Raw genomic sequence first — 23,891 nt, 5'->3', positions numbered from 1 at the left:
ACAGTGACCCAAGCAGGCTACAGCAGCTGCCAGCCATCTGGGTCCCTCCTCATCAGGTAAGGTCACCACATTAGCACGCCTGGTATTTGACAGAGCAAGTAAACCCAAAGCAACCTGCTCCATTAATGAGTCCTGATCACACAGGTTTTGCCTGCTTTTTGCGTTGCAAAACTGACTTCACTATCAAAGTGCACAGGCTTTTCAAAGAAATGTAAGATTTGGGTCTTGGTGGAAGTACTGTGGCCTTGCACGAACTGGTGCCTGGTGGACTGGTGCCATTGGAGCGCCGCTTGCTCCACAGTAGCAGTAGTGGTATGTCTTTTGCATGTGCTGGCCCACAGCATGGCACAGCTTGTACGGTGAGACTTCTGTGCTGCACTTCTGTGCCATGCATTCTTAAACAGGAATGAGTTTTTGTTTGTATTACAAACCTTTGGAAGTTGTTACAAACACAAGGCCATTCTGATGAGAGTGTTTCAGTGGGGTAATCTCGGTTCTCAACAGCCATACTGACATTGACCCTGATGCACACCCTGACCAGGCACCAGTCTGGTCCCTGATCCATACCTGTAATCTTATATTCGCTTGACTATACTGGAAAGAACTTTCAACAGGATGGAAGCTTTTAACAATTAGAAAAAAACCCGCAAACCAATTAGAATTAAAAATGTCAGTAAACGATTTTGAGTGCAGGAATCACACATTAATCTAACTGGACTGCTCTTCAGTAACAACTGGTGCCCAGCACTTTCTCTGACAAAATGGACTTACTGTCTGTGCATGGGGCCAAACTCTCAGCTAGCCTAAGCCAGTGTAGCTCTGATAGATCTGACCTCACAAGTATCCCATTGGGCTTTTACTTTCAGTTATCAAAGCTGTTTGAGCAATGTCTATTTTTCTCTGCATGTCCCACAGCAATGGGAATATGATGATAACCTCTGCATAGATACGACTCCAGCTGCCTGCTTTGAAAGAAAGTCCTCTGCACTGCGAGATTTGAGCATCAGCATGACTTCTGTAGCTTGAGGTGTTATCAAGGTAACAATAAAGCAGGAGCCAGCAGCACTACCCTCAATGACTTGTTCCACTGCTGCAATGTAAGGCAGGAATCTGTTCTCCTTTGCTTTGCATTTACCTGAGTGTAAACTAATTGGAGTCACCACAGCGATTCCAGAATTGTGCTGGTGTAACAGGGTAAAATTCGGCCCTTCGCCTACTTCTGTGCAACAGGGAATAGCAGCAAAGATGGACTGATTAACACTGCAGGTGCATTTCCATGTGAACGTTTTAACTTTGGCATCTGTAAATATTGGCTCAGTAATTTGTACCGTGCTGCACGTCTAGCAACACACGCAGTGACTAACAGCCCCCAATCTACATCTTTTCTGGTCATGAGGATTGACAGTCTCAGCGGATGCAAAAAGCAGGCTGAAATGTTATTGTTCCAGCTACATTTGAGTAATATCAAAGAACAATAAAAATAGGTAATTTTTCTGTCATGCTTAAAATTCAGACCAATATATTATTCACCAGCATGATCAGAGTATAATGAAGTTATCATAATGTACCATTGTTATGTATTAGTTGGATATTACAATGGCTATAAAACAAGAGATAAAATATTGACTTCCCTTTTACAGGGCAACAGAAGGCTAGATTATTTCTACCACGTAATCTTACAATGTAATAAAAAGGGAGGTTGGGATTTAGTTTCTCTGAAGCGGGTGGAGTGAGGGATGTTTTTTCAAAGTTAGATTGTTGCAACCAACCACCAACACTAGGAAGATGCATCTCAGACTGTAAAATATTGCCATAATTGCTAGAATTGCCTGAGCTTTCATAAACACATTTGTAAACAGCAATAAGAGAATTTGAGCCCATTGTGAATTGTCTGAAAAGCAATTTGTTTGCATTGAAAGCCACTTAGATGGGGGAAGAAAAAGCAACCATAAAAATGAATGTTCAACACTCATTGCAACAAACACAACTGTTCACACACGCACTTTCTCGTTCATTTTCTCAAACCTATCAGGGTGCACACTGCAGAATATCCAATGGACCAAGAAGTGACATTTAACCACTCTGTAAAGCTTGCAGGAAGTTAGGAAAACTGCCCTTGAGAAGTCAACGTTACATTTCTACCTCTCTGTCCCCTTGGCTATAGTGGCGATGGTGTGGGGCAGCTGGTGAATGCTTCTTCAGTGGGGATTCCTGTCTTGCAGGGATTCAGAGATGCTCCAGTTGGTGGCCATATCTTCTCTGGCCCATATCTGCTTCACCCATTGAAAGAATCTTTGCCCAAGCTTATTTTTCTGGGTAGGAAACAGGGTTTGGCCAACATGGGACCCAGTGTGTGATTCTTGGGATCCCAGAGAGGTGCTGATACAGCTACAATGGTCAGCAGTCTGCAGGGTGACAGCCTGAGAAGAGGGACACCCTTGCCTTCTCCACTGCTGACCCCAGCCAATGCTATGCACAGGAGAGTCTGTGGCTTCCCAAGACCTGGCCAACAAGATTTTTAATTCCAGAGCCTCAATAAATTTATCTTATCTCCATCTGGAATATTCATGTCCCTCTTTGTAGACAGAGATTGCAATTGGATGTATCCAAACTAAAAAAGCATTTTCAGTGGTGAACTTTGAGATTAAATATCAAACATACAACTTGTGAATTCATTCACTGCATCTCTTCTCCTATGCCTCAAAACCAGGTTTGCTCTAAATGTTAGAAGTTCAGCTGAAAGAGAAATCATTAGAAGGTCACTTATGATAGCAAAGATTGGCCTTTAAGTTCAGTAGAAAATCATTACTACACTGTACACAGTATTTTCCACTCAGTTTAGGGAGGAAAGATGCACATGCTGCAGGTGGGATATCAGCTGGGTATTAACTCATAGAAACTGCCAAGAAAAGTAAAGTTTGCCACACCAGGCTCTGGTGAAGACGAGCAAGGCTCACCAGCCCCAGTCCTTGTTGGCAGGGAGGCAGCACAGCTGGCAGCGGGGATCACTTGCACCTCTCAAATACTTTCTCTTCAATAACATCTGTCCCTTTCTTCATCTCACATTGCCTTTCACTGGGCACTTGGTCTCTTAAAAAAGGCCTAAATGTGTGATGGAAGAGGAAGGGTTCCTCAAAAAAGTATTTTTTTATTTGCTTCTTATTTTTATCAACACTTCACCAGACCCTGTCCCAGCTTTATGTCTTGCTGATGGGAGATTTGATCTTTACCTCCCAGCCTCGACGACTCCACCCAAACTGGGAGGCATGTGCACAGGGAGATGATCTGAATGAGAGAGGAAGGTGAAACCTCTCTGACCTAACACAACACCCAGCCTGCCTCAGCCACCCTCCAGCCAGGTGCTGGCTGTCCTGTGTCAGCGAGGAATCATCACTGAATAGTTTGGGTTGGAAGGGAACCTAAAGCTCATTCAGTTCCAAAACCCTGCAATGGGCAAGGACACCTTCCACTAGACCAGGCTGCTCCAAGCCCCATCCAACCTGGCCTTGAACACTGCCAGGGATGGGGCAGTCACAGCTTCTCAAGCAGCCTGTTCCAGCTGCAGCCACACACAGCACCCACCAGCCAACCTGGTTTCACAGGCAACTAATCAGGGTCTCCACACTGAATAAAACTGTCAGTCAGTAACGAAGGCTCCCAGCTCTGCTAACTCAGGCCACTAACAAACAACTGCTGTGCTGTGGCTGGGGAGATGGAAAGCTGTCAGTTATTTGGGTCTTAAACACCAGCCTTACTCTCTTGGAGTAAAAGGAGAGCTGTGCTGTAAAACTTTCTCTTAATTACACATTAGGAGGTTTATGAAGGGAGAAGCTGCTGAGAATTAAGGACCGGCTAAATGTGAGTAGCGTTCCTCCTGCCTCCAATTAAAACGTGGATGGATTTGTCAGAAGCAAAGGGATGGATTATCATGCAAACTAGTGAAAGGACAAGAATGGGAAGTGAAGGCTGACAAACTGTCAGCCTCGGCATGTCGTTTGCGAGTGGAAGTGAAAAAGGCCCCATGGCAGATGCCGGCAATGCAGCTGCACCCTTCACTTTGAATTTACTGACTTCTGCTGGTTTGTGTCCATGTGTGACACTGCACTCTCTCATTTGTTTAAAAATAAATAGAAAAGGAAGAAAACAGAAAAATATTACTCAAGATACCAGAAAGGAAACTAAAGTGAGATCTGCCCTCAGGGTATGGAAAGTGAAAACCAGCATTTACGGGAAGGACAATCCCCTCTCTGAGTAGATGGGTTCTTCTTCCCCCAAATGCCTGCTGCCTTCATGGAACTCATCATCTGGGAGAGCAGAAGAAAACACTGTCCTGACTTGCTTGTGTCCTAAGCTCATGATTTGTGGCTGATCTGAGGTTTACTGGCCTGTTCATGCCAGTCAGCTAGGGTGCTAGAAATATTGTTATCGGAAACATGTTAAGATGCAATTCTCTCCTCCTGGGCTTATGTTATCCCCTGCTTGGGAAAAGCAAACAAAGCAAGCCCAAAATGCGTGACAGGGAGAGGAAGCAGAAGAGGAAACCTCTATCAGCTTGTCCTGGGTCAGAGGCTTTTCCTAAGGCAACACAAGCCATGAAGCAGGTTGACTGAACACCTTCCTGGCTGCCCTGCAGCTGAGGATGACTGCAGCAGACCAAGACATGCACAAAGGTCTCATTCTGGCAGTTAAGTATCTACATGCACACCTGGCAGTGTGGATCCCTATGGCATTATGCAGAAACACCTCCTTTGTAGATAGGGGATAATTGGGAAGGCAAGTCTGCATGAGACACTTGGTACTTGACAGGCCACATGCCCACCATTAAAGCACAGTACAGAGAGAGGAGCCTTGGACGCGGCATGGGGCTGGGGAAAAGAGGGGTGAAACCAGCTTCTCAACTCCTTCCAGCAGCACTGGGAACCTTAACATTGATGTGCCATTTCTGTCTTTTCCTCTGTAGGTAAAAACTGAGGGCACGATGTAATACCCATTTCTCAGCCAGCCTAGTTGGTGTCTAGGGAGTGCTTATGATGGCAGTGACAGAGGCTGCTTAATTGCATTTCTTGTAATGCACAAGGAGCTAAACTGGAATCCATTTCTCCAGGGACAGAGAAGTTGAAGGAAAAGAAAAATTCTTCTGTTTCCGTAATGTCTTTCTCTAGCACAGATCACTCTGGAAAAAATATTGGTTTGCCTGCTCCTTCCCCATGTCTGAGGATATTCAAAATGCAGAGGAGGTAGTCAGCCTGGTCACCTTCCATAAATCCGGGAGAGAAACGGGGAGATCAAATGAGCAATCTCAGCTGCCGGCTGCCTCCGTTGCTAAACCCAGCAGGGCAGCTGGAGCCCTGGGAGACACAGCAGGGCACCGAAAAATTCAAAGGGAAGGGACAACAGGGAGTAGGATTTGCCATTTCTGACAGAAAGCCACCCTCCCACTCTGATGGAAGAGTCTTGGCAGGGAGCTACAGCAGGGAAAATGAGATGATACAGCATTTAGCGTTTGGGGTAATGAGGCCTATAATAGATGACACTTGAGATGTGAAACACTAAGGTAGTGGTATTGCATTTAAATATTGGCAACAAGCTAAAGCTTTTCATCTGTCTGTTCAATGCCCCTTTTTTGATCTTAAAAAGATGAATATCTTTTCCTTCCTCGATTTTATGTGAAGGGCACAAGTCAACTGCTCTTCTCTTGGACAACAACTCCTTAAAAACAAAGGTTGCTCCAATCCATGCTCTACTACCCATATAAATCAATGTGCAGAAGCAAATTCTTAGAATGATATTAATAAACAAGCTCCTCTGAATGACCAGCCCTGACAGGAGGAATTAGTTCCTTGCTTTTGTTAAGCTCCTAATTCAGATTTCAAACTCCTCCATGCAGAGATGAGGAAGAAAAAGCAGCATAGAAAGGAAGCAGACGCTTGGGTGAAGTAAGTAAATGTTCCAATTAGGCTGTCTCCTCTGCTGGATCACATTTCACGCTTCCTACAGCTGCAACCAGAACGAAGGATAAGAATCCAGCATACAAATGCCTAGTTCATTTCTTACAGCAGCATGAATAGGATTAAAATAATCTGGAGAGGAATTAAATGCCTCAACAGTCAGGTTGCAAGAGCAGGAGAATAAGACTTCTTCTGTGCGTTCCCAGGATCAGTGGAGTGGGGCCAGCAGAAGTGACCCAAGGTTAATGCAGCTCAGACCTGCCTTGGAGGGACTATTTTCTTCCTACTCAAAAAGAGTGGACCACAAATCCTACATCCTTAGCCATGAACTGTAAAATGTTTGTTCACATCCAATGGTGAGACAAGCCCAGGAACATCAGTGTCACCACTGCAATGTCACCAGCCATATGAGCTGAATTTCCACCTTGCAGACAATGTGTACATGGGCTGCAGAGTTTTCCTCTAAAATACTTGTACTCAGAAATCCCTGCTTGGGGAAATCAAGCTAGTAAGTGAGCTTCAGTGTACAGCTTTGGTTTAACTTGCTATCTAAACAATGCTGTTCAAATAAGACAGAGGATATTCTACCTATGAAGAAATAAGGGCAGAAATCAATAAGCTGATGTAAAGGAAATAGAAGCACAGCAGTGTCATGCCTCTAATTAAAAAAACAATCTTGACTGCTCTGGGAAACTCCAGTGCTTTGAGAAGGGACCCATTTTCCTTGACTTTGTTTTGAAAACAATCCTCAAGTTAAATGACAGAAATAAGGAAGAAATTTTAGGGTCATGGCAGAGCCTCACTACAGAGCAAATTCTATCAGATACAGATATGGAAATCTGCATTTTCAGTGGTGACCACAGAAATGCAGGCCATAATTTTGGTACTGGTCTGTTTAAATATAATTAAAATCATTGGTTTTAAATGCAACCTTACATGCAAGACACATACAAGAAACAGGATCCTTTATATAGTGAAATAGATAAGCACTTGATAATCAAGCAACATGCAAGCACCTAGAAGTAAAAAAAGGAAAGAACAAGCAGCCAACACGGATATGTCAAGTAAAAATCATGTCTCATTTCCTTCTGTGACAGGGTAGCAGACCTTGTCAATAGAGGAGAACGAGCAGAGATCATCTATCCTGACTTCAGCAAAGCTTTTGACATCATGGCATTCAAACATAGCCTACGTGAAACAAGTATCTGGTAGATGCATCATCAGCTGGAAAACTGTACTCTGCGAATGGTTAGCAACATCCACTGTCAGAGTGGAGGGAAATTATCAAGTGAGGTTACACTGGGGTCTGGCAGCATTCACCAGCTTTTCTTAATTTGGTTACCAGAAAGTGTGCACTTATTCAATTTGCAACAGGTACCAAGCTGGGAGAGGCTGGAACAGGCTGGAGCATATGCCTGCTTTTAAAATGACTTTGTCCAACTGGGGAAATATTCTGGAAAAAGCAGAGAGCGGCTTCAGCAAAATGCAAATCCCAGAAGCAAAGGAGCTCTGGGAAAGCACTAAGAAAAACTGTGGTGATGAGGGGATTCCTTTTCCACTGTTAATGCCCTCCCTGCAGAACAAATGGAGAAAGCAATGCATACGTGATGCTATAGTCCTGGCCCTAGTGTTAACAGTAAAACAGCAATTAGCTATTGCGTTCTGCTGTAGAAGAGGACAGACTCTTACCTGTGGTCCTCAAAATACAGCTTGTAAGTACTTATTAGTCCTTGTGCATGAAAGATGCTGTAAGCATTTAACTGGGTTTTAATTATTAACTATATTAGCTCATCAGCTGGATAATTTACCAGTGATGCAGCACAGCGAAAGCCAGAGTATTCAGGGTAATTTTCTGTGACTACTTCTAAGCAGAAGAAAAATCTGATACACTATATAATAAACCAGCAACAGTTTAATACTGGCTGGAAACACCATTCTCCCACAAAATCCCACTGCCTTACTGGGAGGACAAACAACCTCTCCACTGCAGGATGCTTTCAGCATGGACCAAAGGAAGGGAACTCATGACATCAAGTGCTCTGTGTTTCCCACGGCTTACCTGAGGGTCGTGCCTCTATAATGTAGCCAGTTGTGGGTTTTTCTCCTGAATCTCCCTCGGTCCATTGTAGTGTCAGTGCAGAAGCAGATTTTGTCACCAGAATTTCCTGAGGGGAGCCGGGAGACCCTGAAGGATGAAAGAAGAATAGCAAATGGTGGTGGTATCAGAGACAGACTGCAGTATTAATTTCTTCTATTAATATAGAGGGGGGGAAATTGTCTAGCAGTATTGGTCAACATATATGCAACTTAAACCAGCTCAATGGGCTATGGACCTCATTTTTTCCACTAGTTCTGGTATCAGCAGTTGTGTATCAATGGCTGGGTTTTACAGGTACCTGCGTTAAGAATAAAAGAGAAAAACCACTCTCATTTTAACCATTAGCACATCAGCAGTGGTTGCACAATGCCACTGCTATTTCTGCCTTCAGAGGTGAACCCAGCCTCCAAGTTTCAGACAGAGGTTTGTGAGGACAGCTGCCTGCCCATTCACTTGGGAAGATGCCATGGCCATATTAGAGGATTCCCACTTTATGCTGTCTGTGGTGGGGCATAGGAGTTAGACTGGGGATTCACAGTGTGGCTGTCCCAGGTCATGGCTATGGAGGGTACTGTGATAAAATGGAAGTTTGCTGACACCCAGAAGGGTGGAACTGCCACACATGGCTCTCGTGGAGGGAGCAAATACTTCCCTGAGCTGGAAAATCAGAACTGTGACCACTGCACTGATGCTCTGTGATTTACCGGACAGGTTGGTATCACTGGAGGGCAGGTACCTTGTTAGATTATCTGCTTATCGAAATCACTGATCAAATAAGAAAACCAACTCTTTCGTACACACATTAAACCAAGAAGGGAATGTTGCTGTTCTCTTGACATATCAGGAAATTTGCAGACTTCTCCATGTGAATAAGCCAAAGTCAGGAAAGAATAATTGTAAGTTCTTTCTGGTTTTGTATCCAGGAACCTCTGCTGGTTTCAGTTCTTCCAGTTCTGACTCTACCACAGAGCAGTACAGTGAGAATTATGCACTGTGCTGTCAGGCTGCAGCTTTGAAATCCCTGGCTAGCCCATTTGCATTATGATTTATTCACACTGTTTTGTTTATTCACATAAGACTTCTCGATTTCAGGAAAAAGGGAAGCATGTTTTTCATGGGCAGTTGAAAAACCCACTGAATCATGTCCTGAGCTCCTGTGACTCAACTTCTCCTTGGCTAGAAATTCATGTGAAGCGCTTATTGCACTATTCCCCGCTGTTGGACCATCTTTGTATAACTCATGCTTTTATGGTTCCACTTACCTTCTGCTGGCCCAGCTGTGATGTTGGCCTGCAGTTCAGGTCCATAGGCAATAGTTCGGGCTTGCACTTTGAATAAATAGGTCATACCCTTGGTGAGATCTCGGACCTTCAACCAGCGTTGCCAGTTCCCTTTAATGTCCACAGTCACCACCTTACTTACTCCTGGAACATCCATGCAGGTAAAAAACCATAAGAGAAGGATGCAATGCAAAAAAAAAGGAAATCAAGTGGAGCTTATTACATCTAGATGGTAAGTAAAATTATCTAACGGTTTGCTAAGAAAGTATTTCTTACAATTAGCAGGAGTTTAAGTAGTGATAATAGCCAATTTTCAGCACTGATAAGTATAATTAGAGTTTAAGCTTGATAAGTGGGTACTGACAAGAAAAAAACCTTACAACACAACTGGGAAATTACCAAGAGACTACATGCAACTTCACTAATTACTCTGAGAAGAAAGGAGGAGGTAAACGAAGAGGACTGCATATTGTAGATAGCTTCCTAGGCAAGCATTTCTCCACCACTGCTTTGCCAAGTAACCTGCAACATTGCCTGGAGGAGGAAACAAGGGCCAGGTTTTTTCCATCCATCTCATTCTGTCATTTCCACCATTACCAAGTGAATGCAGAATGAAGGATGTATATCTCACAGGTAACTTGTGGGTGTAAATGCAACTGCAATAGAGGATGCAATCAAAGCACTATTAGCTTGGACAAGCCTGAAGTCATAACTTCAGGGTGTTTCCCTCTTCTCACCCTCCAAGAATTTTTCTTACATGGATGAATTAAAATCAGTGCTGTTTCCTTCACCAAGGTTCACAGCTAGTTTCACATTTAGGTTCTCAATGCTGCATACAGGGCAGAGTGGCAATGAGTGCTTTGAAAACACTGAGATTTTCTAAAAGTCAGTCAATGGAAAGAATTTGATTTATAAAATATTTGACAGAACAGAAAGTGTGAATTTACAGAGTCCTTTTGGCATTTTTGTGGTTCTGTAGATGTACACAACACATTGAGCACCAAGAAGATGGGAAAGGGAGAATGTTTTTCCCACTGGAGAAGGCTGCTCGCTAGTTTATCTTTCCAGAAAAATGCTCAAGGAAGATGTTTCTCAATCCAGATGCTTATTTTATGCAAATTGAAACAATGAGTTCAGTTTTATTGGTTAAATAAAGAATAATGTCCAAGCAATCTCTGCTCAAAGTTTTCTCCCAGATACAATTTATAACTGAGGGAATCTTTCCTTGGATAACAAGGAAGCAGTAAAAGTGCTCCCTCCTTCCCTAGGTGTACTATTTCATTTCTTTAAGACAAATCAAGAAGCATTTGTCATTTTGAAGTTATGTTCTCCCCAAAAAAGGAACGGTTAAAAAAGTCTCCAGGGCAATTCTGTTGTCTATTATTGTGTAAAACATAAAGCTGTAAAGCTTAAACAATAAAAGGTCAACCAGGGAGAAGGCTGTGCTAAAGAACAGATCCCTGTCAGAAAGTTGTGCAAAATGAGCAGGTTTTAAGCGGTGGCTTCTGAGTGGGAGGACAGGAAATGCCACAGTGAGGACACTCAGCTGAAAATCATGAATAGGTGTGAAGTCAAAAGATGCAGGAAAAAAGCTCCAGGGGGGTCTGGTCCATCCATGTTGTTGCACTGTAGTGTTGGCATGGAGGAACGTGAGACCTGGTGCTGGAAGGACCCTCTGCGATCATGGGGTCTGCACAATCTACCTGCACTCAGCACCATTACGTGTTCCATCTTCAAATGAGTTTGGCTCTACCTTGCTCTCTAAATAAAGGAGCATGGCTTTACAATAGGAGGAAAATGATGGCATCGAGAGAGGGATTTCTTACCATGGCCAGAGAATAAATATGTTTGCTGAAAGAAAAATGCTGACGCAAAAGCAAATGGATAGAAACTGGGAAATAAATCTAGGTAAAAATTTAGAATCTGAGGAAAAGCCCTCCATAACCTCCTTGTTCACATCAGGAATCTTCTACAGGGGCAGGAGAGACAAACTAGAGACAGAGATAGCACAGGCAGAGGTGGGGAAGAGAAGAAACGAAAACAAAGATTCTGAGGATGTTAAGTCAAATGCGTACAGAGAAAACATGATCTGACACTTCCATATTTTCAGGGGGAAAAATGTATTCTTAAACATTGTGTAGGAATGAAAAAAAGGCAGGAAATGCCCAAACAGCCTGAACCTCCTGCATACTCTGTGTACATTTCTTGGTCAGAATTAGACATGCTTTCTGCATTAGCTCTTCGTGCTCAGACCTGCCAGCCATAAAGGCTGAAAGTGCTTTTATTCTTGTATTTTCATTCCTGAATATAACTTTCTCAGTGCGTGAGACATGGATATTCAGACAATACGGATCTTTATTCCTTACAGAAGAAGCAAATACAAGTGATTGATATCCTTATTTCTTTGGAAAAGAGTTTAAAATGGATTGGCAATGGCTGAAATTACTCTGCGTGCTGTCACACTGCCAAAGTTGGACATCCTATTGAACTACTGGCAATCTACCAGGAATGTAAAAATATTAATAAGACCATCCACAAACTTTGCAATCTTTTCTAATTCTCCTTTGGAATGAATTTACATTTGTTTTCAGAGAAATTGCCAAATCCTTCTCTCTTGTTGTTCTGGCAAATTAATGAAACATTTGTGGGCACCACATTGTTGTGGTCTAGCTTAAATCTAGCGCTGGGGTAAAAACGCTGCTTGAAAACTCCACGTAAACAGACACAACTGATTCTCTCAGTTATTCTCCCCTGTCAAAAGCAGCAGAGGTACGAGTGATGACTATCACATTTGATGCCCCGGCAATCTTTGTGATAACAGAAGTGACACATGATGTGATAAGCAAGGCAAATGTGTCTGACTGATTATTCTGGGATGGAGCCTACTCAGCAATTTCAAAGTGCAACGCAGGGAGACAATCAGGCACTCTCAGGCTGAGTTTTCTCTGCCCACATCAGGTAATGATGGCTGTAAAATGACTTCTCAAATCACACAGAATATAGTTTGTGCAAGAAAACGAGAGGGGACAGAAAAAAAGCTATAATCCACCATATTACAGTTTGCTGAACAGTTTTGGCCAAAGTGGAATTGTTTTACTTGCCCTCTGCCACCTGGCTTCTCTTGGAATACGGCAGAGAGCAAGTAGGAAATTGGGCAGAGATAAAAGCTACTACAGTACTTTTCTGTCATTTCTCCATGAATATGTATGATCAGAGGTCTGTCTTACCCTGGATGGGAGCCAAGGGCTCATAGACTACTCGATAACCCTGCAGGACTCCATTTGCTGCTGTCGGCTCACCCCAAGATACATTGAGTGTAGTGCAAGTGATCTCAGAGAACGCCAAGAAGCTGGGAGCACTAGGTGCTGAAAGGATTACAAACAGAATGAATTGCAGTAGAAATAGTCAATCTGATATATATAATAAAACATTGGTTTATTTGCCCAGCCTAAATCTAAAGGAAACAAGCTGAGAATGGGATTTTTCAATTGTATCCCCATGTGTGGTAATCAATTAGAAACCCCGGTGTCCTTAAAAACCCCAGCAGCCAGCTGCAAAGCTGAATCTCAAAAGCAAGCAAGGAGGTAGGACACAGAAGGGAACGACCCTCAGAAGGGTGCTATGTGAGCATACAGCCCAAGTGCACACCTCCACTGCCACCACCAAGGGCATTGCCTTCATCCTGTGCTGGAGCGCTCCCACCAGGGCCACATCCAGCACAGAACCCAGTTCAACTGGGTAGCTGACGATCCAGCTTTAAAAAAGGAGGAATTATAAAAACCACAACAATTCTCTCATGGGACTGGTTAGAGCAATTTCCAGGTGCTGGAGATGAGTTCCTTCATATTTTCAGATGTGATGGCAGAGGCCAGAAACAGACCCACAGATGCTTTCTGAACCAGCTTGTGAAGGGACCGATCCTTCTGGCAGTCCATTTGTTTCCTCTGCATCACTCCCTTTCCCCCATAGTCCATTCATTTGATCCTTTTTAACCCTCCAAGACCATTACAGTGCAATGACGCATCCAAAAGCTAAATCTGAACACCCGTGCCCTCCTGCATCCACCCATGTCCTCAGCCACTGCCCAGTTACGCGCTGGTCATCACCAAGGCTGTGCTTTGAGACAAGACAACAATCCCATACCCGCCTGGTGTGTCCTGCCCTGTGAGGGGCTGCTCCTGGGGCCATCCCCGGCTGCGTTGAATGCGGAGATGCAGACCATGTACCGCGTGTGGCTGGTCAGGTTCTTGAGCCGGACAGTTGTCTCTGGGAGGAAAAGGACCTTCACTTTCTCTGTGTCATTCTGGGTGTCGCTCTCCCAGTAATAAATCTGTTGGAACAGTGGGATGTTTCAGTATATCCTACATGTAGAAAATATCTGGGCATTGCAGCTATAAAAGATCAGGAAGATAGCGCAGTTTTGCTCTGGACTCCTCCACTAAATGGCATGCTGATGCTTTTCACCACGTTCCCAGTCTTTTCTCTTCCTCTGGCAAATTCCCAGTGCCAAAGTGGTCCAGTGACCACGTAGCTGAGTACATCACTCAAAAATAGAGCAGAGGCTGAAGAATGTGGCTTAATGACAGCAGATATGAGCTGCCAGAGTTCAGCATGAGAGGTCAGTTTCTAAATTCTCCCTGAAAAGCTAGCTGCCTGTCAGCACTGGCATCCTGCTACGATGGTCCATAATTCACCTCTGTATGCGCGCAATGGTTTCACCATTTGTGGCCACAGAACAGCCAAGCAAATGTCTTCCTGACATAGGGAAAAGACTTTCCCTAAAGTTCCTTGAGGTACTTTTTCCCATTCTTGCCTTATGTAATTTTTATCCTGATGCCATAAATTAGGCTTTGGAGAAGTTGTTTCCAAGAGGAAAAGCGGTGCCAGCCCTACTTATTGGACAGGCCTGGCAGCGAGAGCATTACAACAGGCCAAAGCAAGCCAGAAAGCTGCGAGAACGAGCCAAGGCAAGACTCCTCCTTGGCTCTACAAGCCAGCCTGTTAGAGCCCTCTATATGTACAAAAGGAAAAAAAACATGAATTGATATATAAGGACGCTTGTTACTGCCAAGAAGGGATGCCAGATTATTCACATTGGCTTGTTTTCTCTTTGCTTATGGACCTAAATTCATGGAGTGAGGCAGAGCCAGACACTGAACCAAAGCCAAGCTCAAGTGTTTGTAGACTTGCCCATTTCCACTCTCTGAGGGTCCATTCTCATGCTGGAAAAGCTGAACAACATGCCTCTGAAACGTGCTCGTCTCCTATGAACCAAATGCAATTAATACTATGATTTAATTTTGTTGAAGTTAAGGAAATGAAATCATTCTTCCAAAATCTGACCTGGCCCATGCTTCTAGCTTGGAGAAAGTTCTGCTTTTCCTAATGGCTTATAACATTTGATAGATAGAAAACTCAGTTAATTTTCTTCAATGCATTTCTTGCCCCTAGCTCTTATGTCTGTTGCTTTTTGAAGCAGATATGTTGCCTGTATAAGTAGAGCTGCCTCCTTATCTGCAAACCCTGTTTCCCCATGCTCTCCTTTCCACAAACAGCAACACACTTCTTTTCTCTCCCCCTCAATCCCCTTCTCTTTGTTTTGGGACTCAGTGCCATTTCTGTACTGCAATGTGAATGCTCTTTTAATTTGCCTTATGCAGTGAGGGCAACTGTGAGATAGCTCTACAAACTACAAGTAATATCAACTCTAAGCAAGATAAATGAAACCAGTAGAAACAGGAGGATTGCCTTGTAGCCTTGGATGTTCCCATTTTGGCTGTCAGCTGGAGGTGGGTCCCACGTGAGCTCCAACTGGCTTGCAGAAAGGGAGTTTATTTGGACGTTCTGTGGGGCCAGCGCTGGTGCTAGAGAGAAAGGAGGACAAAAGAATTAATAGTGACAAGCAAAACTAGTTCATATTCAGGATGCAATTTCCCATTTGCAGAAGGACTCAGGACGGGCTCTGTTTATGCCGCAAGTCAGCTAACAGAGTCAGCCCTGGAGGTATCTGTATCACATGGAAGTCTCAGCACACGTGGACTGAGGAGCAGCCAAGCCTCCAGAGGTGGTTGCTCCCACACAGGCCGGGTTAGACATTGAATTGACTTGATCCTGCCAGCAGCTTTGAAAAAGAAAGGAGAATTTTGTCTTCATTCTATGATTTTGGGCTTGCCTTGGGCAATGATGCTGGGAGCAACTTGGAGCAAGGCAGCTCCCTTGCCACCATCAGCCTGGCCACCCTCTCAGCAGCCAGTCTTTGTAACAGCCTCTTTGCAAGGTTCCAAGACTTAGGGCCAAAATATTGTCCAAAATTACCTCCCAAACCAGTCAGATGCTAAGCAATTCAATTAATATTTTATGTAATGACAAAATTACTTTTAGTTGCTACTTGCTAGCTCTTTTTTGATTATACCTTCACATATATATACTGGCTCTCTGGGGCTCCTGATGATGTTTCTTCTGTGCATTGTGCTATGCTAGAAAACTAATCTTGGAGTGCACGTGGGTCAAACCATCCTTCCCTTTGTCAGGATCCAGCTCGGTGCAGGTGGATTTTCTTCCCCAGCGGCTAGCAAGGACAGTCTGCTCTCCCGATCTGCTGTCTCTGCCTCCGGCAGGTCTTAACAAAACAGCACATGTTCTGTTTACAGAAAAGGTGCTGAAGCGTGTCCTGTTCAAATTCCCGAAGTAGGGAAAGAAAGGCAGGGCGAAGGGTACACTTCTTTCTGTATGTTCACAGTGCCATAGCCTTCACCCCGACCACCTGAGAAAGCTCCTCTTTTCTCTCTGCCCCTTTATGGGCCATAAATAGAAGTGATAAAACATTCACTGCTCGAGTTAGATAGCCGTGGTTATCTGTTCCTCTGGAGACTTCTTTCTTTAGAGAGAATGACCTTCATAAGTCACACTTTTCTACCAATACTCCCTCCCCCCCAGTTATAAAATAAAATAGTAATTAACACCCACTCAGCCTGACACCAACTATTTATTTTGTTCTAACTGTGTGGTTTCCATATTATCACTGCCCACCCTGCCGTTAATGGAAATGTTAATAACCAGCGCCAGGTTGTTGTGACAGATGCTTGGGCTCATTATCAGAAATTCTTATTTACCGCTCCATTAAACGACAGAATTGCACAAAAAACAATTCAATCAAAACTAACTGGAGGAATTTTAACAGCCACATTAATAATCCCAAACATAAATAAAGTTAATGTCTTTTGCATGTTTGCCATCGGCAACTCTATTGCAAAATTATTGCTGTACAATTAAAACGTGAACGGCAAAATTGAAAATAGCCTTTATTGCAGTGCTCAGTTAAAACTATTTGTTTATGGTGGTTTTGTTGTTTCTTTTTTCAGCTGCATATAGCAAATGCACGAGGTGACAGTGACCACCAGTAAAATACAGCTTGTTCAGAGGGGTGCACTCGTTTAATTGTGGCTCTGTCTTCTGGGTTTCATGGTGGAGCGCAGGAAGTTCGGTGCAATAGCACCGTGCTGTTAAGGACCAAAACGCTCAAGATTCTGAGACTTCCACAGCACACATCAGAGAGCGAGGCCAAGCTGATCACACAGTACAAGCCTGATAATACATCTCGGAGATTTGCAGATGATGACATGCTCAGGGAAACAGGAATATGTACAATCACAGAAGAAAATGGATCACTTTAGCAGTGTATTTTCTTTCGAGGTAGTGACACTACTGTCTGTCCTCAGCTGACAGCTTCAAAGTGCTCTCAATACCGAGGTCTAAAGCAGCATCTATAATAGCGTTTTTCTTTGGATCCCCCTGTGCCAGCCTGCAACCATTGCTGCTTCCGAGATGTGACCATTAGAAGAGCCAGCGTGTGCAACCTGCTGCCAGAAAAAAACCACGTTTCCTCAACCCCTTTTTGGAGTATGTCTAAGAAACACAATGGTTATAACCTGCCAGTGATCACTCTCCACTGACACGCTCACTGCTGGAGCTGCACTTTTGCTGGCACAGCGACAGAAAATGTGATGGGAAGGAAAGAAAAAAGAGGCTTGTGTTGAAAACGACATTTCTTTTCGCTATCCCAGAGCCTCCATGAGATGCAAATTGTTTGGTTTTGTGCCCTGTGAGTCTGTCCCTCTGTTCAACTTTCAAAGGGTGATGTGTCCCTCCTCTTCTAAGCACAGATTTCTTGTTGACAGCAAGGGACAGCAGAACAGTGCTGCTGATGCTTGATGTGGCTCTGTGTAGACAGCACATTACATTAAGGGTGAAATGAAATACTTTAAAAAGAAGGAAAACACATCCCTAAGGCCTCTACCCGTTTGAAACCCCAAGTCATTCACTGAATGTACGGACAGCCTGTGCCAATAAAAAGCAAGTGTATTTTAAAGGTGAATTCAAAAGCCTTTTACCTTGTAGGAATGCAGTTCAAGATTACTGAATACATAGCCTGAGTTTTTCCATGGCTGTTGAAATCACAAATACATAAAAATCTAGGTTAAAGCTAACCTCACACGGCTTTAGGTGTTAGTGACATTATCAACTAGAACAGGAGTGACACAGGCCCCTGAGGGTCCAAACTCAGCTCTGGGCAGGTGGAAAGCATTTCACTTTCCATGAAAAACAAAAAGTATGTATTCATGAAGTCTGATTCTGTGCACGTATCCTGCCTTGCAATCTCATGCAGATATTTGTAAACATTTCTTTCCTTATCTGATTTCAGTTCACCTTTGAGATTGTCTCCTTGAAACACTTTCTCAGCCAAAACCATAAGGAGAAAGGCTGAGCAGGTTGTGTAGCAATTAGGAAAAAATAACAATAACTATGGACTGGGATGAGATTGGCAGAATCAAGTAAAAACAACTCTACTGGGAAATGCAGCGAGTGTCAAAATGAGCCCATAAATAAAGTTACACATCTAAATTCACATTTAAACATATCACTGGCCTCATTTTCCAGTCGTGCTGAACAGCCTCTGCTCACACTGCAGTCAATTTGAGCTTGCAAATGCTTATAACCTTTAAAGAGAAGGTGCTTAAAATCCCCAGTGGCCTGCCTGTGATGGAGCTCTGTGCACTGCAGAAGCTTCACCTTAGTTTTTCTCACTTCTTCCTTGGGCTATTTGCTCTCTGGGCTGTGCATCACCCAGAGATTTTCATCAATATGAAACTACTATTCCTTTTCTCAGCGACAGTTGCCACAATGCTCTGTAGCACAGGTAGGCTACAAATCCTTGTGATTCATTGGGTAAACTCAACAACTGTTTTTATGAAGCATTCCTTGCTGCTCTTACATCTGCTCCAGTTTCTGGGTAGGAAAAGATTTCTCCTCTACTGATTTTCTAATTGTTTCTATAATGCCAGTCTTATGTCAGGAAATTCACAGACAAGACTGGGACAAGATTCCCTGACACCCATGCCATTTAAATAAACATGCAGGCAAGAAAAGAAGGGGGGGGGGGGGGGGGGAGAAAAATGCAGTGAAAAAGACTGAAGATTTTCTGTGCATCAGCTTGATCCCACAGTTCCAAACAATCCCAAGCAAGTTTCTGTTTTGTAAAGACCTCTGATCCTTCTCTGTCTAGCAAGCACTTCCTCCCTAGTTTATCAAAGCACGCCTCTGTGAACATGCCTGCTTTTATTCCCTAGTAATCAATATATTTGCATTTTGGTGTTAGCACCTAGAGGCCAGAATCTCATTGCACAATGTGTTGCATAAACACAGAACAAAGACACAGCTCCAGGCCTAAAAAGCTTCTAATCTGTACGTCTACACATTATAATGGAGGGGTGGTTCTGACGTCCCAGCTGTAATCTTATCTACCTAGTGAGTAACAAAAAGAGAGAAGACACAGCAATATTCAGTGTAGCATGTGCTGACAATCAAAGCTTGCACATGCAGCACCTCCAAAGTTTACACACTGATTCCTGGCACACACAGTCATGCAAAACAGAGGTGGAAAGCATTTGTAGACGGCTCAGACATCCACCCTCCTGTGTCACACTGGATCAGCTCTGCTGCTCAGATGCTGGTGTAATCTCCATCACTGACCTGTCCCCAGATTCCCCTGCCATCCCCACACAAACTCTGCCAGCATTTCCCTATTTTAATAACTCTTAAAATAACCCTCATATTATTATTTTTTAAATGTCTAGCCTATTACATCCTTATTGTATTGAACTTCTGTCCCCGCAGTGGCATGGAGAACAGATTGTTTCTTCTCCCGTTGCAGCCACTGCCCTCAAGTTATGGAGTAGATAAGCAACAGTTAAGTGGATTTTAAAAGCCAAACACAACATAACAAACAGAAGGACACAAGATAAAACAGCAAGAGTGATCTGCAGAATGGGCAAAGCAAAACACAAGAAGCTTTCTTGCAGTATGGGCTTAGAGAAGGAATGCAAGGATGATACCTCCCAAGAAAGAACAAAAAGGTGTATCTGCAGATGTTTGCAGTCACTCCTTCCACGAAGGAAAAGCAGCGTGAGAGAAACATGTTCAGTGTTTATTGGCCATTTTCTTGAAGGAGCTGTGAAAGAGAGGTGGGAATGAGGCACACTTCCCCTGTGCAGCAATACCTCTGCCATCAGGAATGCTGCATGAGCGATGCTGATTAGTTCAATAACAATTAGTTAATCGTGCTCCAGAAACAGCTACTGCGAAGCAGCTTTCCGCTGTGACAAAGCAGCACAAGCTATATTTAGAATGTTTCCCACCAATTTCTGGCTGGTTTAGGCTAGGCTCTATTTTGCTATGGAAGTATGTGCTTCTTCCAAGGACTGCACTTTCTGGGTTACTTAGATGTATTTCAGGTGCAATAAGACAAGCAGAGTCACACATAAAGGATCTTAACCCCTCCAACACAACTCCGTTTGCTAACATTGGACCCAAGTGCTCCTACCTTCATATTCAGGCGTGACAGTTTGGCACCAAAACCTGGTGTTATTAGGTTACATTATTATTAAGCCAGTTACTAACTTTGCCAGCCCTGTGCCACCCTGTGACTCAAAATGAGTCTTGGGAAAGGAGCAATCTCATCTCCCCCACCTCCTCCTGGGTGGGGAGGAGGTTAAAGCAGCTGGAAAAGTTAGGTTTGAGTAGGAACTAACCCTTTTTCAGGGATGTTGATAGATGCGTTAATTTACATGATTGTAAGAGAAATTGAAACACTTCTGAGTGTACAAGAGACCAATGGAAGTCAATACAAGACTAACTTGAACAACACTTTTGTCACCTCCACGAACACTGATGAAGAGGGAGCACAGGCTAATTGATGCAAAACAGAAAGGTAAACAGACAAACCTACCTTGGTGGATAAGAAGGGGTGGAGAGGAGGAAAATAGCTGTCAGGAAATTTGGGAATCTAGCACACCCACAGTTGTTTTACTCTGTGACATATGATTTAGGTAGGCAAACACTTGGTCTCCTCCCTGTATGCTACACTTAGTAATGTAGCTGTGTTTTGCCACATCAAATTTTTAAGGGTATTGAAGTCATGAAAAAGCATAAATAAAAGCAGCTGCAAATGACACCCAAATGTAACATCCTCAGCTTCTTTGCTTAGCACTGGGAAGCTTCCCAATATTGGCTAGGCCTGTCTTCAGCATCTGCAGAGACATGAAAAGGATGTGGGGGTGGAGGGAGGGAGGAGGGAGAGATGACATTAACCACACATAATGGAAAACATTGAAATGAAACAAGGACTAGGAATGGAGTATCCTTTCCATGGACACAGACTCTAGGAGGTTATCTGCCAATGCCATTTTTTTGAACTGAGGAGGCAATCATGTTCTGAGGAAATCTCCATGGGTATGACTTATTCATGAAGAACCTTCATAAACTGGCAAGTGACTCAAGCAGAAGTAATTCTCATCCTGTTCCTCACTGTCTCTTCCAGTGGTGGCGCAAACACGGTTGCTGTGATTGCTGATCTTTTAATGTGGGGTTCAGATTTCCCAATAAGTCATGCGCAATCCAGGATTTTCAGGGGACAGACATGATCTGAGTGATGCACAACAAGTTACTGTGACTGTACTACCATGCCTACAAAGGAGGCAAATCTCATGGAGCAGTACTGTGGAATAGTTAGAGCCTGCAAGCAAAACCTACATACTTTTCTTTTGCTGAAGCCCACAGTTCTATTCAGCTAAATATAAACCTAAAATAGGCTATCGCATTGCATACTGAGATTATCCATCAAGGGACTGAGAGCTCCTGGCCCAAAAGTAAAGCCCTTACAGAACTTTCAGACTGCCTCTGGAAACAGCATACAGGTGGCTAAAACAGGAAGGGGATAAATAATAAAAGGAGGTTTTTTTCCTCATTTCTTTTGTGTCAACAAGGATATGACCACATACAGGCAGGCAGCCCATCACTCAGCAGAGACAGACCCATGAGCAGGAACAGCAAGAGTCTGACAAGCATTAGGTATGCGCAAACACACAGGCATAAACCTACAAGCTAAAATCCCCTCACTCACATCAATGCAAATGAGGGTTAGCACTGCTAAAGCTAGTAGATCTACCCCAGCGTGTAAGTGAGAGCAGTGTCAGCTCTGAGGAAAGCAGGATTCACCCCCCAGGAGGTACTGAAGGTTGTTCAAGGGTGCAAGGGATAGTGAAGAACTGCTGAGTATTTGATACTCTGGCCTGATCCTCCCTCAGGAGCACTGGGAGGAGTGGGAGCAGCAGGTGGGGACATCCTGCTCTCAACTCTCTTAGAAATGTCTAGCCATTAGACAAAGGCAAAATTACCTACTTCAGACTGCCTCCCCAGGCTCTCTGGTTCCCAAGACTCCTCCTCCTCCATTTACAGCCATGTTCCACTCATAACCATTTACTAATCCCACACTCTAATATTACCATACCACAAGACACCAACAAAAGCACCCACTTAATGTTCACTAACAGTAACGGCAGCACCTACTAAAGCCTTAAAAGCACCAACAATTCCTTATGCTCCACTAAAGCCAAGAGAGCGTATAGAATAATTAGGGTGAATCTCCACTGGGTTTGCCATAGACCAAATGTTAAAAGCCATATTAGAAAAAAGTCCAACTGAGCAGGTGAGAGCTGCCACTGTGAGACCTTTTGCTGTGGCTTTAATGCAAGTTTGGGTAGCTCAGCCCCATGAGGGATTCATTTAGGATTTACAGATTGTGATGGTCAGGGAGCCCGGGGAGGGCCGTGATCTGCTCCTGAGGAGAGAGAGATTTCATTTACATTTTATCAACTCTGAGAGTTTTCTCTTTGTTTATTTTGCAGACATAGCATCACTGTGGTCCCAAACCCCCAATATCATCTCAGTGTCCAAACTGCTGCAGCCAAAATATTTTAGGATACTGCTAATTAATTCATTTAAAAAAAAAAGACAACTTTTTTGTTTTCAGTCTACAACAGACAACCTGAAAGTCACCAGTTCCATGATTGACGACAGATACAGCAAACAGATGTCAGAAAAGAAAACCAACTGTGTTTCTCTACAGCTGGCTTCACAGCAAAGCTGTACAGGGGAGGCAAAGCCACAGGAGTTGAGACCCGTATGAAAATACTTACAACATTTTGCTCACATGTCACAGGATGACTGAAATCAAGCAGAGCAGGTCTGCACAATTAGAGAAAACAGAAATTTGGCTGCAAACATAACCCTTTAGTCAAAAATATTCAAACTCCAGCCTGTGTCTCCTTGACTACGAGTTATCAGCCAGGGGCTTTCCCCACTTCTTTACCAGTGCAATTTATGGTTCGTCTTACTTTACTACTGATTACTCATATCTTTGAAAGGAAGGTTAATTCCTTTGCTTTTAATGGAGTAGCTCTGCTGTTAGTTCAATAAGGCTTTGCATACATGATTAGGCTTCTCCTCCCTCCACCCTCTCTGTGCAGTGTGCAGGGATGTCCCTGCACTCAGTACTTCACAGGCTATGTAACACTGCAGCAGAACAGCTAATTTGTCCTACCACTCCCAGTGCTGCTTGCACCTACTACAGAACAGATACAGGAGTCCTGATGATGAATTTGAGTACAGAGAGTCTGTCTGTCTTGGGTTACAGTCAGTACTAAAAACCGACATCAAATTGTTGGTTTTGTGAGATGGAAGTTCATCACCTGAGCAAAACGTTGCACTGCAACTGGCATTCCAAAGCCACCCTCACCAGCAATAGCAGCGGCAGAGATATAAGCAAGTGCAGGTGATCAAAAACTGATGATATTTTTGCTTGGACAGAAACATCTTTCCTACATTGAGACGTGATAAAGAGAGGCAATTACACCAGAGCTAAGCAGGAGCTGCCGCACTGTATAAAGCATTCTGCTGTACCAAAGGCTGCTTATGACCAATATGAACAACTAAATGAGCTGTTAATGAAGCACGCATTCGGCTTTTACTTGCAGCATGAAAACACTGCAAATCATTTTAGGGAGCTTCTGAATCGTCAATGGAGAATTAAAGATGTCAAATAAGCCCATCAAATCTATGTCTCAATCTGGCCACTGCTTTCCACTGCATTCTCTTAAAATTCATTTTCCTATATGGTAGAATAACTTGCTTTGACAGCAGTACGACTCTAACTTAGACTTTGCTTCCTTC

At 43.5% G+C, this 23,891-nt stretch overlaps 1 protein-coding gene across 3 annotated transcripts in view; it reads right to left on the bottom strand.

The window, feature by feature from the left end:
* Positions 1-23,891, bottom strand: part of SDK1 (sidekick cell adhesion molecule 1) — a 411,662-nt gene that overhangs the window by 18,136 nt on the left and 369,635 nt on the right. For all 3 annotated transcript variants that reach the window (XM_030484559.1, XM_030484561.1, XM_030484560.1), the window contains 5 exons: positions 15,075-15,190; positions 13,470-13,656; positions 12,554-12,691; positions 9,309-9,470; positions 8,008-8,133 (listed from right to left, as the gene is read on the bottom strand). In XM_030484559.1, the coding sequence (XP_030340419.1) occupies positions 8,008-8,133; positions 9,309-9,470; positions 12,554-12,691; positions 13,470-13,656; positions 15,075-15,190 (729 nt within the window). The remainder of the gene's footprint in view (positions 1-8,007; positions 8,134-9,308; positions 9,471-12,553; positions 12,692-13,469; positions 13,657-15,074; positions 15,191-23,891) is intronic.

The sequence above is a fragment of the Strigops habroptila genome, chromosome 4 (assembly GCF_004027225.2).
Source record: "Strigops habroptila isolate Jane chromosome 4, bStrHab1.2.pri, whole genome shotgun sequence".
Classification (NCBI taxonomy): domain Eukaryota; kingdom Metazoa; phylum Chordata; class Aves; order Psittaciformes; family Psittacidae; genus Strigops; species Strigops habroptila.
This window is presented reverse-complemented; position numbering and strand designations above follow the sequence as displayed.